Source organism: Gossypium raimondii, chromosome 10, assembly GCF_025698545.1.
Source record: "Gossypium raimondii isolate GPD5lz chromosome 10, ASM2569854v1, whole genome shotgun sequence".
NCBI lineage: Eukaryota > Viridiplantae > Streptophyta > Magnoliopsida > Malvales > Malvaceae > Gossypium > Gossypium raimondii.
Genome location: NC_068574.1, coordinates 6,408,788 through 6,422,857, shown reverse-complemented (window position 1 = coordinate 6,422,857; position 14,070 = coordinate 6,408,788). Strand labels below are relative to the sequence as shown.

Sequence of the window (14,070 nt, the reverse complement as noted above, 5' to 3'; positions counted from 1 at the left end):
TTTCATGAAAATTTAACAAAACCTTAAAACCTTTTAATGAAAATTTAATGAGAGTTTAAAAACCTTCTAATCATTTTAAAACAAATTGAAAAACACTTTGAAACATCTATTCCATTCAAAATCCTGAATTTCACCATTATTGTCCCAAATTTCAGTATTTATACAAAACCTTTGATTCAATAGATAAAAAAATTGATTTAAATAGCTAAAGTTCATCAAAAACTATTAGGAAAATGAAATATTACCTTGGTTGAGGGGAAAACGAACGTTTGGTCTAAATCCAAGAAAACCCACAAGTTGAACAATGATAAAATCAATGGTGTTTTTTTTTTATGCTTTTCTTGGAATTCTAGGAAGGTTTAATGCTTGGAAGATGATAGAAAACAAGGGATTGGAGCTTTTGAATATTGGATTGAAGGATGAAAGTTTGGGATTTTTCCTTCCTAATGGGCGGCACAAGAAAAAGATGAAATATTTCTCTTCTTTTATTTTTAAACGTCAAAAGTAGGGTGGAAAAGGAGAAAATTAGGTTGATTTTAAAACTTGGTATAATTGCTTTAAAACTATTCTTAAATTAGACCCTTTTACAAAACAGTCCTCAATTCAAAATTGAAGGTCTTTTCTACATTATTTTTAGATTTTGATTTAACTTTCAAAAAGTCATAGACGAAGACATTTATGGTTTACCATACTTCAAATTTTCGAACTCATTTCGAGCTAAAATCCCTAAGTTACCCTCGAAACTTTTAGACCTAATTTCAAAATTTGACAACCCATAATCATGCTATAACTACATCTTTTGTGGTAATCTTTTCAAGACTTATATTAACTATTCTTTCGTAGTATTACACTAATGTTACAATATTTACTGCAGACACCACTAGCTCTTTCAACACGGCCAAATGCTTCCACCATGCCAACCTCTTCAACATAGCAAATACATGCAAGACTTCGTAATAGGGGAAAACAAGTTGGCAAGGGATTGGGTTATACACTAGTTAGAGGTCATGGATGCAAATTTTAAATGTAAGTTGCCAATTGTTGAACTGTATAACAGTTCCTGTTATGTTTATTGTATTTTGGGGACATTTTTTTATTACGTGCCATTGCATTGTAGCCTAGTATGAGAGGGGAAATCATGGTAATTGCCCCAACCAATTGCACCAATAAAAGAAAAGAAAGCAGCAACATTCAAACTACTGGTGGGACTCAGGAAAGAAGGAACACAAAAAAGAAAAAAACTAAGTTCAAAGATCCACCCAAGCACAATCCTAAGCCATTGAGATAGTTGATGTTGAGTCTAAAATCCTAAGCAAACATGTTTTGTTGATGTCAATCTAATTTCGTGGATGAGTTATGGATTCTATTTTGTTGTTTATACCTCCTAGTTGGATTCAGTTAGTTAGCATACTATGGATAATTTCATGGTTCTATTTTGTTGATGTCAATCTAATTTTGCCTGTCCAAGGATCCTTTATATGATGATTCTATTTAAACATGTGTTCTTTATGGACCTCAATTTTGGTATCTGTAGATTCTTTTACAACAACATAAAAAGTTTTTTCATTCAATTCATCCATTCTTAACAACTAATGCAACAAATGCATGGACAACATTTCACAATCCACAAGCAAGATAACCCAAAAACATCATCCATGATACAATTAACATCTTATAAGCAACTATTACTTCATTGTTCCCTTACATTTTTAGCCTTGTACAATGTGATCTTCTCTTCCAAACGAGTTACCTTCAATCACATTCTTTGCATTTCGTCAATATTGAGCTTATTGTTCTCAAGTCTTAATTTCCTATTCTCTATCAATAACATCTTATTTTGAATAATTATTTCATCGATTATGCATCCTTATTTTTTTGCAGTTGAACTCGTCCCATCATTGTTACCTTCAACCCACCAGAAAAAATCAAAACCCCAATATTCAAAAAAATCAGAATATTAAAATTCTCAGAATATATTTTCAACCCAAATTGCAACAAAATGTCAGTACACAAAATTGCACAATATCTTCAACTAAAATCACAAAACTCTTTGTCTGTCGCACGCCTAACTATGGCAGACCAAAACATAAACCTTAATTTACCTCTTTGAAGTTCGCACACACAAAGAATTTTATTCCTTTGTTTCGTGGAGTAAACGCATTGCAAACGAGAGCCCTTAACCCGCAATAGCAGTACAAAACTCTTTTTTAAGCACTTGATTTTTTGTTTGTTGAAGAATACATTTTTGTTTGTTTTCTTCCTTCTAAAGATGTGTTATGAACAGATAAAACAAAAGAGATAGAAAACAAAGAGGTCAAGTAGAAAATAAAACAGATGGTGAAAGGAAAAACCAAAAAAGATAGAAGTGAGGTAAAAGACGATGGTGAAAGGAAAATAAAAGGAAAAAAAATTAAAGGAAGAACTTTTAAGGAAAATGAAAGGAAATATAATTAAAGGGGGGGTCGGTTTGCAGCCAAAGAGGACAACACGTGGCGGCACACAAATGGTCGTGCTACCACTTTAGCAAAAAAGTAATGGCGTTAGGCTCGAGCACCAATATAATGGACGAAAAAAAAGTTCAGGTACCAATCTACGACAAAAAAAATCATAAGTACCAAACTAGGAAAAGTGGGCAAGTTCGAGTATCAATTTTATATTTAACCCTAAAAAATAGTAAAGTAAAATAAAATGGGTTAATATTTGGTATTTATTCTACAAATAACTTTAAACATGTGTTTTTTTAGAATATTTATTTATTATATATGTTACTAAATCTTTATAAGATATTTGTCAACCTCCTAATCCCGCTTGTGGAGTCTAAAAACCTGGTAGTATACCAAATAGTTTTCCATATAAATATAAATAAGGTTAGTATGTGGTACATTGGCAATGTGTTTTTTATTAAAAAAACCATTCATACAAGCCTTTGATCATTCGACTTGCTTGGCACCATTGCACGTTGATCATCCCACTTGCGCACCACCAACACACTCTGATCGTTTGAGAGATAACATGCATTCATGTGTTCAATTACTTTTATTAAATACAGGTTACAATATGCTCAAAGTTCATGTCCTCTTTTTTCATTTGGAATTTAATTTTTTTTAATTTTCAAATTTTTAAATTCAAATCCGAAGTAGAAAACAAACTTTCTTGAAATAAAAGTAAATAGACTAAAATTTAAGGGTTAATATGTAGTTTGCACCCTAAATCTGTCCAAAAGTACCAACTTGGTACCTTAACTTCTTTTTGTACCTAATTGGTATCAGAACTTGTATTCCATCACCAAGTTTGGTACCTATGCACTAACATCGCTAATTTGTGCTGACGTGAACTAATAGCCAATCAAGTGTTGGCATGTGGTAACTTCTTAGTAGGTTATGTGACGAGCATAAATTTTTTTAAAAATATTTAAAATTTCTTTATATTTAAATAAATTAATAAAAAAATAGTAATTTTAACCTATAAATTAATAAATTAAATAAATTTTTTGCTTTGCCTTCCTCTTGTAATTCAGAAAACAAAAATTTCAATTACCAACTAGGTACTTTTAAACAAGTTCAAGGGACAAATTATATATCAACCCAAATTTTAAATATATGAAAAGTACAAAACTTAACATATTATAATCTTATTTATAGTTAATGAAATTTTGCTACTGACTGGAGCGATTTCAACTCAACTAAAATTTATTTTAAAAATTAAAAGTAAATATTTATAAAGATATCTGCATTTAAATTTGTATACAATAATACTTTAAAAATTAATTTAGTAACTCTTTAGGAAAAATATCTTTGAAAACTACAAATTTAAAAAAAACTACTTGTTTTTTCTGAAAATACCATATATATATATAAATATTCACTCACGTAGATGAGGAATGCGTTACCAAAAAAATAATTAATTACAACATAGAATATGAAAAATACTGTCCCGCGTTAGCGTTAAAATAGGCTACAGTGAGAGGAGCTTGGCCTTTCTCTTATTAGTGTTATCATTAAGAGACTATATCTTGTAAGAAAACCAAAATCCTTGTAGCAATATATTGAGATTACACATCCTTTAACAAAGAAGGGCAACTAGCACCTTACATTCGGGAGATTTTTGCATGTTCTACCTCCAACCTTGTTTGTTCCTGGTGAATCATTACACTCACAAATCACAATTTAAAGCATACCGATCTAATATATTTTACATAATTTGCGAAGCAATGCTGCTAAACTCTGTTCAATTTTTAGTAAACACTGTATTGATGACCCCCTTCAAATCATTGCAGCCAATAATCTCCAGCTCCCCCAAATCCAGAGTTGCTAATGATTTTTTAGCTGACATGGGCACTATACACTTCTTATATCCTAGTTTTGCCACTGTGTTTACTCTTTTGTCCATCCTTGATACCTAAATCATAAGCAACAAAACAATGTTTTGCACCTGTCAATGTAGGGTCTGTGAAGGAACGAAAAATAGCTTGAACTTGGGTCTTCTTAGTAGCCTCATGTTAACCGAACAATAAAAGATAATAGCCGCACTGGTCAATGCAGTACCAAAAAGTTCCAGCATTTCAGCTCAACAACACTACCCTCCAAACAATATCAAAGTTCATCAACTATGGTATAAAATAGATTTTCTAAGACTAGATTCCTGTTTTCATTAGAAAATAGAATTTGAGATTCAGCATAGGCAAACAAACTTAAGTAACACTAACTCTGGCCCCCTGCCTCCCCCAAAAAAAAAAAAAGGGATTGACAAGGTAATTGTAGTAATAGGGAAAGTAAATGTTTACCATGCGAAGCTCACCACCAAGGCCAATTTCACCAATGAATGCAACTCCACTGGGAATAGGAAACTCTAAGAAGCTGATCAAGACATGAGACACATGCTTGCTTATCAATTTAGATCTCTCTCTATATATATATCAAGTATTTGTCGCAATAACAGGTAAAGATAAATTGTTTAGATGCTGTGTTCAGGAACTTGAGGGCCTGGTTTACCAAGTACTATGGTGTCATTACTAATAAAATGGAACATAGCCACATTATTATATGAACCAGATCGTGATATAATGGAAGTGAAATAAAGAAACAAGTAAAAATGTATATTCTAGAACCATCATCTAATAAAAAGAAAAACTCATGCCTGCTACAAATTGAAGCTGCTATTGCAAGATCCCCAGCAGTCTCTGTCAATGATACTCCACTGACAACATTTAGAAAAACAGCCTGGTTGAAAGAGTAACTAAAGTTACACAAGTTTATAAAAAAGAACATCTAATAAAGAATATAAACCATACTTGGATGAAAGAGTAAGAATTAAACAAAATTAAATACAATGGCTAAGAAGTACGGAGCAACTTAGGTCAAACAAAGTTTAATTTCATCTTTTTCTAAAACTAAAAGAACCACATAGTCAAACATACTCTCTAACAAATGAAAAACAATGGCCAAGAATTAAACAAAGTAAATTCAACTTTTTCTAAAACTAAAAGAACCACATGGTCACCATACTCTGCAAAATGGAAGTTACATTTCAACATATTGACAATGACTGACAAAACATGCTAAAAACGCAATGAATCACAATCAAACAAAATTAACAATCTCTTTTGATAAGGGTGAAGAAGGAAAAGAACTTTAAACCAGAACTGGAGAGCACACCATAAAAGACAAACAGTAAAATAGTAACTTACATTCTCTTGGATCTTTAGACCAGCTTGCTTGGCAAGGACCTATATTAAAAGAGTCAATACAGAATTGCAGCCTTGTAAATGCAGGATAGTAAAATATATAGAATTGCAACATTGTAAAGCAGGATAGTGATATCAGTGTTACCAAAAATTGTAAAAGCACATTATATGATTGATTCCATACTCAAGTTATAGCAATTGATTAGCCCAATACTTGAAAGTATAAAGGAATAAAACAAATAACTTTTAAATGATTCTGATATATCTTTGAGTAATATGAAAATGAGTCTCCAGTCCTAGCCCCCCAGAGGAGAGGAGAGGAGAGGAGAGTTTTCTGATATGAGTTGACTTAAATGCCAATGTCAAAGAAAAAGTCATTTTAATCCAGATGACGAAAACTGAAAAGTCAAGTAATTTAAGTTGTTCAGCTAATATTAAACTACTAAATTAATTATAAGAGAATTTACTTCTGAGATTCATAATTAAAAAAATTATCTACATCCTGATCAGAGCACTTCATTCCTCAACTTTCATTCATAATTAACATTTTGGAAAGCCTTTACCAATGCTTGCCAGCAGAGATACAAGAGGGATACTTTCAGAGTAATACTCCTAACTTCTATATTTGACAAATTTCTTACATGTTAATAAGTGGGCAATTGCCTAGCCTTGAGGTTATGGAACATTTGAAGGTTGGCCTCATTATCTTACTAAAGGATCTGCCAGCATTGCAATTAAAGTAATAAACCAGAACATGACGACAGAGACTAGCAGTGAGAAAATGAGCATTTAACTACCTCAATTGAGGTAGGAGACTAGGAATCACAGTATACAACATCAGATACAACTGCATTCTTCTGCAAAAAATCTTATAAACCTACCTAATTAAAAGTAACGTATTGAAAAAGACAAACTTCAAGGCATATAGATGAAATGTTTACAGGAGAATGAAATAGCACTTACAGAGATAAGCATGTCGGCTCTACTTGCTTGGATTCCATTCACATGTCTAGAAACCGTTGAGCTAGATACACACAAGGCCTAAACATGATTATAGAAGTCCATTAACATCATTTGTTGGACAAAGATACTAACAAGAAGCATAGCAAAACTATGGCTAGAAAGAATACTGGAATGTTTCCCCTTTATTTATTCAATGCCTCATGTATTTATTGTATGCCTCACCCTTTTAAATGCTTGCTAAAAACCATCAACAATTAACTGAAAAACTTAAAGATTTACAATCTAATACAAGCAAACGTCATCAGATTCATTTTTCATAAATATACACAATCATAGCTCTTCTTGGTAAAATAAGAGCTTCAAAGCAATGTTTTAATTTGTTCATTGAAGAACTCTTTGCAAGAAAATATTTTTCTACCAAGTCTCCCGGGAAACCCTACTCCAAACACAGAAGGCTTTTCCCCCATATATATTCACTCCAGTAAGGAAAGAGATCAAGTTGTTTAGACCTGTTTTACCACAAATCACTAACTATGCTGCTGTTTCTGAATTGGATTGTGGTTCAATTAGGTACTATTAATGTCCAAGGACTGGTCTGAGCAACACAAAAACTTGTTTAAAGAAAGAAAAAGAGGCAGTTTTTTTAATGTACAAAAGCTCCACTGACAGAAATGGAAGGCAATAAGAGGTAATATCTTCACTGGTATATGGATTTTGAAAACTAATCCCACAAAACCTTCCAAAATCGTATTTTAGTGAATCCTTCTAATTGGGAGGATTGGGAAGGAAAGGACCCAGTTGAAAGTTACAATTGTATAGAGGAAATGACCAATGATATTTTATTTCAACAAATTAAGGATGCAATTCTAGAAGTACATGATAAAAATAAACTATCCTTCATATATCATAATCCCCATGCAAGGGAAGAAAATCTAAAGTATAATTATTTAACTTCACTGCTTCTCCTGAACTCTAGATAATCATTTTAAATATATTACTTGATAGTCAATAAAATAATAGAGCCTATACCCTTTGCAGTCACTAAAGGATCAAACCTCTTGGAGGACAAAACATTGTTAGAAACATGAAGCAAATGAGAAAAGCAAAAAAGTAAAAGAAGAAAGTACCTGAATTTCAATAAGGAAAGCCCGAGATCCATCCATAATTACAGCAACAGCAAGTCCAGCTAAAAACTCCGAATCAGAGTTCTGGTCACTTAAAAACATCTCACTGGGGTTTAAAACAACTTGCAGTCCCAGTTGTGACATTTCAAATATTCCTAGCTGATAGTAGGTAAGCCCATCAAGACAACAACCAGTGATTGGTTCACATGAGATATTTGAGTAGAAAGAAATCAAACCTTTAACAAGATCTTTAACACAGAAAAACTAAAAGAATGATGATGATACAGGATACAATCAAGTTGAGCATCTTCAAGCCATTCATCTTAAAATTGAAACAAAAAGAATAGTATCTCGGTCATTGATACCTCATCAACTGACCCAAAACGATTCTTCACAGATCGAAGCAAACGATGTGATGAGCACTTTTCCCCCTAGAAATGATTGAAGTGTTATCAGAACCAAAGAATATGATCTGAAGAACTAAATTGTAGAGCAAAGCATACTACTTCTGAAATATGAAATATATCGAATATTTGAAGAGTATAAAATAGTACAATAGGTTGCAATCAGCATAAGAAACTTTCAACAATTCCAAAATTACAAATTTAAGCAAAAAAAAAAAGAAAATCTAATCTGTTATATTTGAATACAAATATCCTGGAAAACAGAAGCATCCTATTCATCATCCATGAAGATTAAAGAGAATGCATCCAAACTTTTGCAAAGTTGAGGAACATTATGCCATTTAGATTTGAGTTAACAACCGACAATGAACTATTTAAATAAGCTCTATTTTCTCTGTTTTATAATAACAGGGCACTAAAAAACAGTCCTAAATTGCGATAACCTGTAGATTTGTGTCAGGATTTCACTCTATTTTAATAAAAAAGAGAACTTTTCTCCCTTCTAAAATCCGTGCTAAATTTTCTCCATTTTTTGCTGCAAACACTTTGCAAGTCCATAAAAAGGCAGATATTTATTGAAATATGAATGCTCATTTTACTTATGCAGGTTCCCCGAGAGAAAAGCTATTGAATATGGACAAGCACCAAAATATGCCACTTTAAAAGATTTATTCTTAAAAAATGGAAGGGGGAAATAAGCTCAACAAAGATTAAGAAAAGGAGAGATATAATAAAGAAAGAAATCCACACAAAGACAACAAGATTAGTAATAGTGAAAGAAAAGAGGCAATGGTACCAACTTCCAGATATAAGACAGCATCTACAATGTGCTCCAAGACACGAGGTCCTGCTATATCACCAGATTTTGTTACATGTCCAGCCTGACATCACAAAAAAGGATTAGAAGAATAGAAAAGTAGACTTCAGAACCAATAGTGTGACTGGATAAAATTAGAGCTGAAAAAAATTCAGTATGATACATATATCAGACTACTTGTGCAACATATTCATTCAACAATTTTTTAATATTTCTAAAAGTGAAGTGAAGACTGAAGGAGGTAAACTACTTGAGCACCTTTTTCATAGAAACAAAGTGCTATAATCGAATTTATGGCCAAATTCTGCAAATACTATGAATGTTCTCGGAAATAACCCTCTCCATCCCTAACTCTCTCACATCCCTCTTTCCTTACAGATGATCAGTCATCTTATCTCCTTTCCATTTTTTACCAAAAAGCTTAGCAATAAAAATAAATAACCAGTATTTATCTCACTTTTGCAGCTTCTGAGCAGTTTCAAAGCCAAAATGCATCAAACACTTTTATTAGAAATAAAAGAGCTAAAATAAAATCAATCCAAAACCACATGCATAAAAACTAAAATTACAAAAAGCCGAGCGATGTTATAGGAAATTTCAGATTTCAAACAGCTAAAATAAAGGAACAGCCACAAAAGAGAAACGCTTGAGAGCCATCCAAACCACATTCATAAAAACTATCTCTAGATTAATCAAACCACTAAATCTCATTTAACAAGTTAAACAAATATATTTTTAAAAAAGGTAATCAGCCTATTTGAGAGTAAGAACTTCATGCTTACCAAAAGAACTGGGATGTTGGTTTTCTTTGCAAACCGCAATAAAGCTGATGTACATTCCCTGACCTGTCATTGACTAAATAGTGTCACTACTTAGCAAATAAGCTGACCTCCCCTTCCCTAAAAGTTACACATATATTGTTAATCCTAACACCTTAAAAAGGAAACTGGTTGGACTTTATTTGAAAAAACAGGATTACTTGAGGAAGAACAAAATATTACCAAGGGAAAATGGTTTATAAGTAGTGCCAATTACTTGAAACATATAAGACTCAGAAGTAAAACATTTCCATATGTAATGCAAGATTAAGGGACTCCTTAAGGGCCACGGTGAGAAAACATTCCAACCTGAGGGAGACCTCCAGCACTTCCGGTGACTTCCTTTAAGTATACCGTCTGAATTGAATCAACAATTAGAGCCCGTGGTGAGAGGGACTGAATTTTCGTCAATATGTCCTGAAAGGTAGCAAATCCACCAATTATTTTAGGATTCACCAACTGGTTCTCTGTACATGGAAAATCGTAGATTTCATTTTTCACTAGAGTAAATCAGTAACATTCATTCAATTTGGAAGAGGTGGACAGAAAATTACGTGGGAAAAAGTTATGAATAATATTCCTCAACTATAAGCATTTATCCAGAATCATTTACCTTAATCTCAGTACCAGCATAAAGGTAAAGTTCATTTGCTCCAATCTTCATACGTTCGGCTCTGCTGCTAATTTGTTCAACACTCTGCCATGAGGAACCCAGACACAAATTTAACTCTCTAGATACCAAATAAATCATGCACGTGGTAAAACAGGCACAATAATTATAGTGCTAAGGTCAATAACTCATCTATATGTACAACTATAAACTAGTAAAGCTTTGACAGTTGAGCGTGATAATATAGATAGATGAGTGTGAGGCTGCACCAAAACTAACCTCTTCACCAGATACATATACAACACAAGTAGGTTGATAAGAGTCATGCCCTTCAGCAATTAGCGCAGCCATCTTTCAAGGAAGGATAGAACTTAGCAGTATAAGAAGGGTATTACCAATTAAAAAATGTGAATATGAGTTGATGACAAAAGAACCTTCTTTTTTAAAAAATCCAGAACAAAGAAGCATGAACACCCCAAATGCTAAAAACTCTACCTGCAACAGAAGGGTGCTCTTTCCAACACCAGGATCACCACCAATCAAAACCAACGAACCTGTAAACCAGGAAAAACATGCACACAAGAAATAAGACATAAGCTTCCTCTATGAACTCAATATATCAATTTTAAGCAGTTAGTTAAAGACAAAATTGGATCACACTGTCATGTTTTCTTTCTTTCTTTTTCAAACTTTTTTGAAGCAATAATCACAAAATTAATCAGCACGGGGATTATGCAGACCAGGAACAACGCCACCTCCAAGCACTCTAGCAACTTCACTTCCAAAGGGTCCAAACCTACATATCAAGCATACCAAACAAAAAACATACATCAATATAAAACTAAGCACAATCAAATCCTTTAACATTTTTTTTTCTCGGGAGAGAAGGGGGGGGACCCACAGTGGAATCCGGTAATCCGTCTTCTTAACCCCACTGTTAACATCAATCAATTTTACAGGTTCCACATCCCCTGCATCCTTTGGTAGCCAAGACCGCGCCAAAGTTTCCGAAAATTCCAACCCTCTGTTCTTAGTTTCCACTTCCGAAAACCTCTTCATCGTCCCGGAAAAATCGCAAGAACGGCAAACTCCCCACCACTGTCCATCTGAGTACCCACAATTCTCACAAACCCACGTAACTCTACTTTTCCCTTTCTTCTTATTCCCAACTATGTCCCCCAATCCGAACCCATTAACCGAGAACGCCTTCTTTCGACTCATCCCATCAGTGTTTTCCTTGGGGATATAACGAGCATTTTCGGCCATCTGGGTTTTGTCTCCATCGCTCAAATTAGCATTTTTTTCCTTCCCATAAGTCCTATGGGTCTCAAACTCCACATCTGTTTCGTCTCCTGAAGCCGACTCGTTACCCTGGGTAATGCCTTTGTGTCTGCTGGTAGGCGTAGAAAGGTCGGGGGTGAGTCCCTCGTAGGCGGTCCAGGCATGCGGTGTTCTTTGGGTCCCATCGGTTTCCAGGGAATTTAGAGAGAAGCGGGGATTGGAGGAATGGAAATGGCGGGAAAAAAAGGAGAGGGAAATAGGGGTTCTGGAGAGATTGCGATGAAGGAAGTGAGTATGGGTGTAGTAAATTGATCTCAACACTTTCATTTCTATGATCTGCATAAGAGAAGCCGTGAAGTAGAATGGAAAGGGAAGGGAGAGCAGGGCAGTTGGTTTTAATTCTCCATAAATCAGGGTTTAGCTTAGGGTTTTAGTGGAAATTGAAATAGCAAGAGAGAGATAAAAAGGAAAACACCCCGCCAATGTGTGGATTCATATTTGGGCTACTCCCGACTTGTACCATCTAACACTTAACTAATGCTTCAACTTCGAAACAATAAATTCCAATTAATTTACATAATATTTTATCTTTTAACAAAATTAATTTTTTATTGTTTTCTCAATGGTTTGATTAGACTTAAATACAATATATTTTAGATAAAAATCCCATGTTATTGTTCTTTCAAATAAAATAAAACTACAAAGATTTTAATCATTTCATTGTCTTTCCACAGTTTCTCTCCATCGTTCATCATCATCATCATCACCATCACCGTCACTATTGTCCTACGCCGTTCAATCCGCCCTGCTCCAAAATACTACTCTCTTTCCCTTCTTTCCAATTTGTTTTCTCATAAAAACTCTTTGAAAACCTCAAAATCCATTCTTGAGCCTTGACCTTCCTTGTTTCCATTTTTTAGTATGTATTTCCTCTCGCTGAACTCTTTCTTCTCACCGTTCGGATTGTCGAACGGACACCTGGAAACCCTCCGACAATCTAGTCTTGGTCTCGGGTTTAAAACGTATCTTTTTTTGGCTGCTAGTTTTATTGTCTTGTTCTATGTAGTTTATTGTATTGTGGGGGTTTTGGTAACAATGAGGGTTTTCGGCGTGGTGGTTCAACGATGGGAAAGTGGGTTCTATTAGGGATAGGGGGCGATGGCAGATGGGTATGGTGGTTCTGTTAGGGGGCAATGGGTTTGGTGGGTATGCTGCCCCGGGGTTCTGACATTGCTGTATCCAATTTGCTAAGACACAACTTGAGTTTGAGAATAGCAATGAATGCCAGCACATTGGAAGAAGCTAGAAAATGTTTGAATAAGCTCAAAGATGCAGGTTTGTTGCTTAGCAGTGATGAAAATGAACTGGAGATTCGGTTGGAAAATGGCGATGGTGGAGGTGTGTGAACGATGCTGAGTCGGGTTTTGAGCGGCGGAGCAAGGATGATAGTAATTGTGAACGGTGGTGTTGGGAGAGGAAGAAACGAAGGATGAAAAATTGAAAGAAAGAAAATTGAAAAAAGAGTTAATTAATTAAAAGTTTTTATTTTCCTTTATAAAAATGAAAATTGAAAAAAATAAACTAAATGATTTTACTTGTGTCAGTAAAATGATTGATGGTTTAATACATGTTTCATAATCTAATTGGGTGAGATGAAAACTTAATGGTATTAGTTAAAATAGTATCAAGTTGGTTTATGATTTTTAAGTTCGTATTAATTAGTTTTGAAAAAAGTTTACGTAGTAAGTAGATATAAATTATCAAATTTAAGTTTATTTGATTGAGTTGGCTTTTTTATCATCAAGTATAAACCACCTTCAAAAGAAGATAGCACCAGAATGATATTAGACCCATTAATTTTACAAAATAAAGGTTATTTAAATTTTAATTTAATTTTTTCTATCTTTTAACTATTAAACTTATATTATTTATTAAATCATTCAAAAATAGATGATATAACGCTTAATAACTTTCTTGATGTAATATAAATCACATAAACAATTAATTTATTTTTAAAATTTAAAATATTCTAAGAAGTTATAAAATTATTTCTAAAATTATTAAAAGATTATAAAAATATTTTTACTTTTTAAATTATAATTAATTGTTAATGTAGCATATGTATGGATATTAAGTCTACAAAAGCTTTCATCTATTTTGAAACGATTTGATAAATAATATAAATTTAATAATTAAAAGATAAGTAAAATTAAATTAGAGCTACGATAATATTTTTTAAATAATTTCGTTATAATTTTTATTATATCTATTTTTTGACGCAATATTTTGGAATTATCTATAAATATTTCCAAGAAAAAGGTAAAATAAGTATTATGTGAAATATAATTGGAAAAGGCATATAAAATATTC

The 14,070-nt window shown here is 33.2% G+C and overlaps 1 protein-coding gene across 1 annotated transcript; it reads right to left on the bottom strand.

Moving 5' to 3' along the window:
• Positions 1-4,012: 4,012 nt before the first annotated feature.
• On the bottom strand, positions 4,013-12,236 carry LOC105777603 (uncharacterized). The gene is made up of 15 exons (XM_012600946.2): positions 11,321-12,236; positions 11,160-11,215; positions 10,915-10,973; positions 10,699-10,770; positions 10,423-10,506; positions 10,119-10,226; positions 9,774-9,836; positions 8,975-9,055; positions 8,136-8,201; positions 7,774-7,929; positions 6,647-6,724; positions 5,687-5,725; positions 5,137-5,219; positions 4,784-4,856; positions 4,013-4,398 (listed from the first exon to the last, which is right to left on the bottom strand). Exons 1-15 carry the CDS (start codon positions 12,040-12,042, stop codon positions 4,228-4,230), a joined length of 1,911 nt encoding a protein of 636 aa, XP_012456400.1. The 5' UTR covers positions 12,043-12,236; the 3' UTR covers positions 4,013-4,227.
• Between the last annotated feature and the right edge of the window lie 1,834 nt (positions 12,237-14,070).

Bases quoted from the DNA above. Each gene is read 5' to 3' on its own strand.
- LOC105777603 (XM_012600946.2), bottom strand. From the start codon at position 12,042: ATGCAGATCATAGAAATGAAAGTGTTGAGATCAATTTACTACACCCAT. The intron at 10,974-11,159 runs GTCTGCATAATC...CCTGGTTTACAG, and splicing joins TGGAGGTGGCGTTGTTCCTG to GTTCGTTGGTTTTGATTGGT. The intron at 9,056-9,773 runs GTAAGCATGAAG...TTGTGATGTCAG, and splicing joins CCAACATCCCAGTTCTTTTG to GCTGGACATGTAACAAAATC.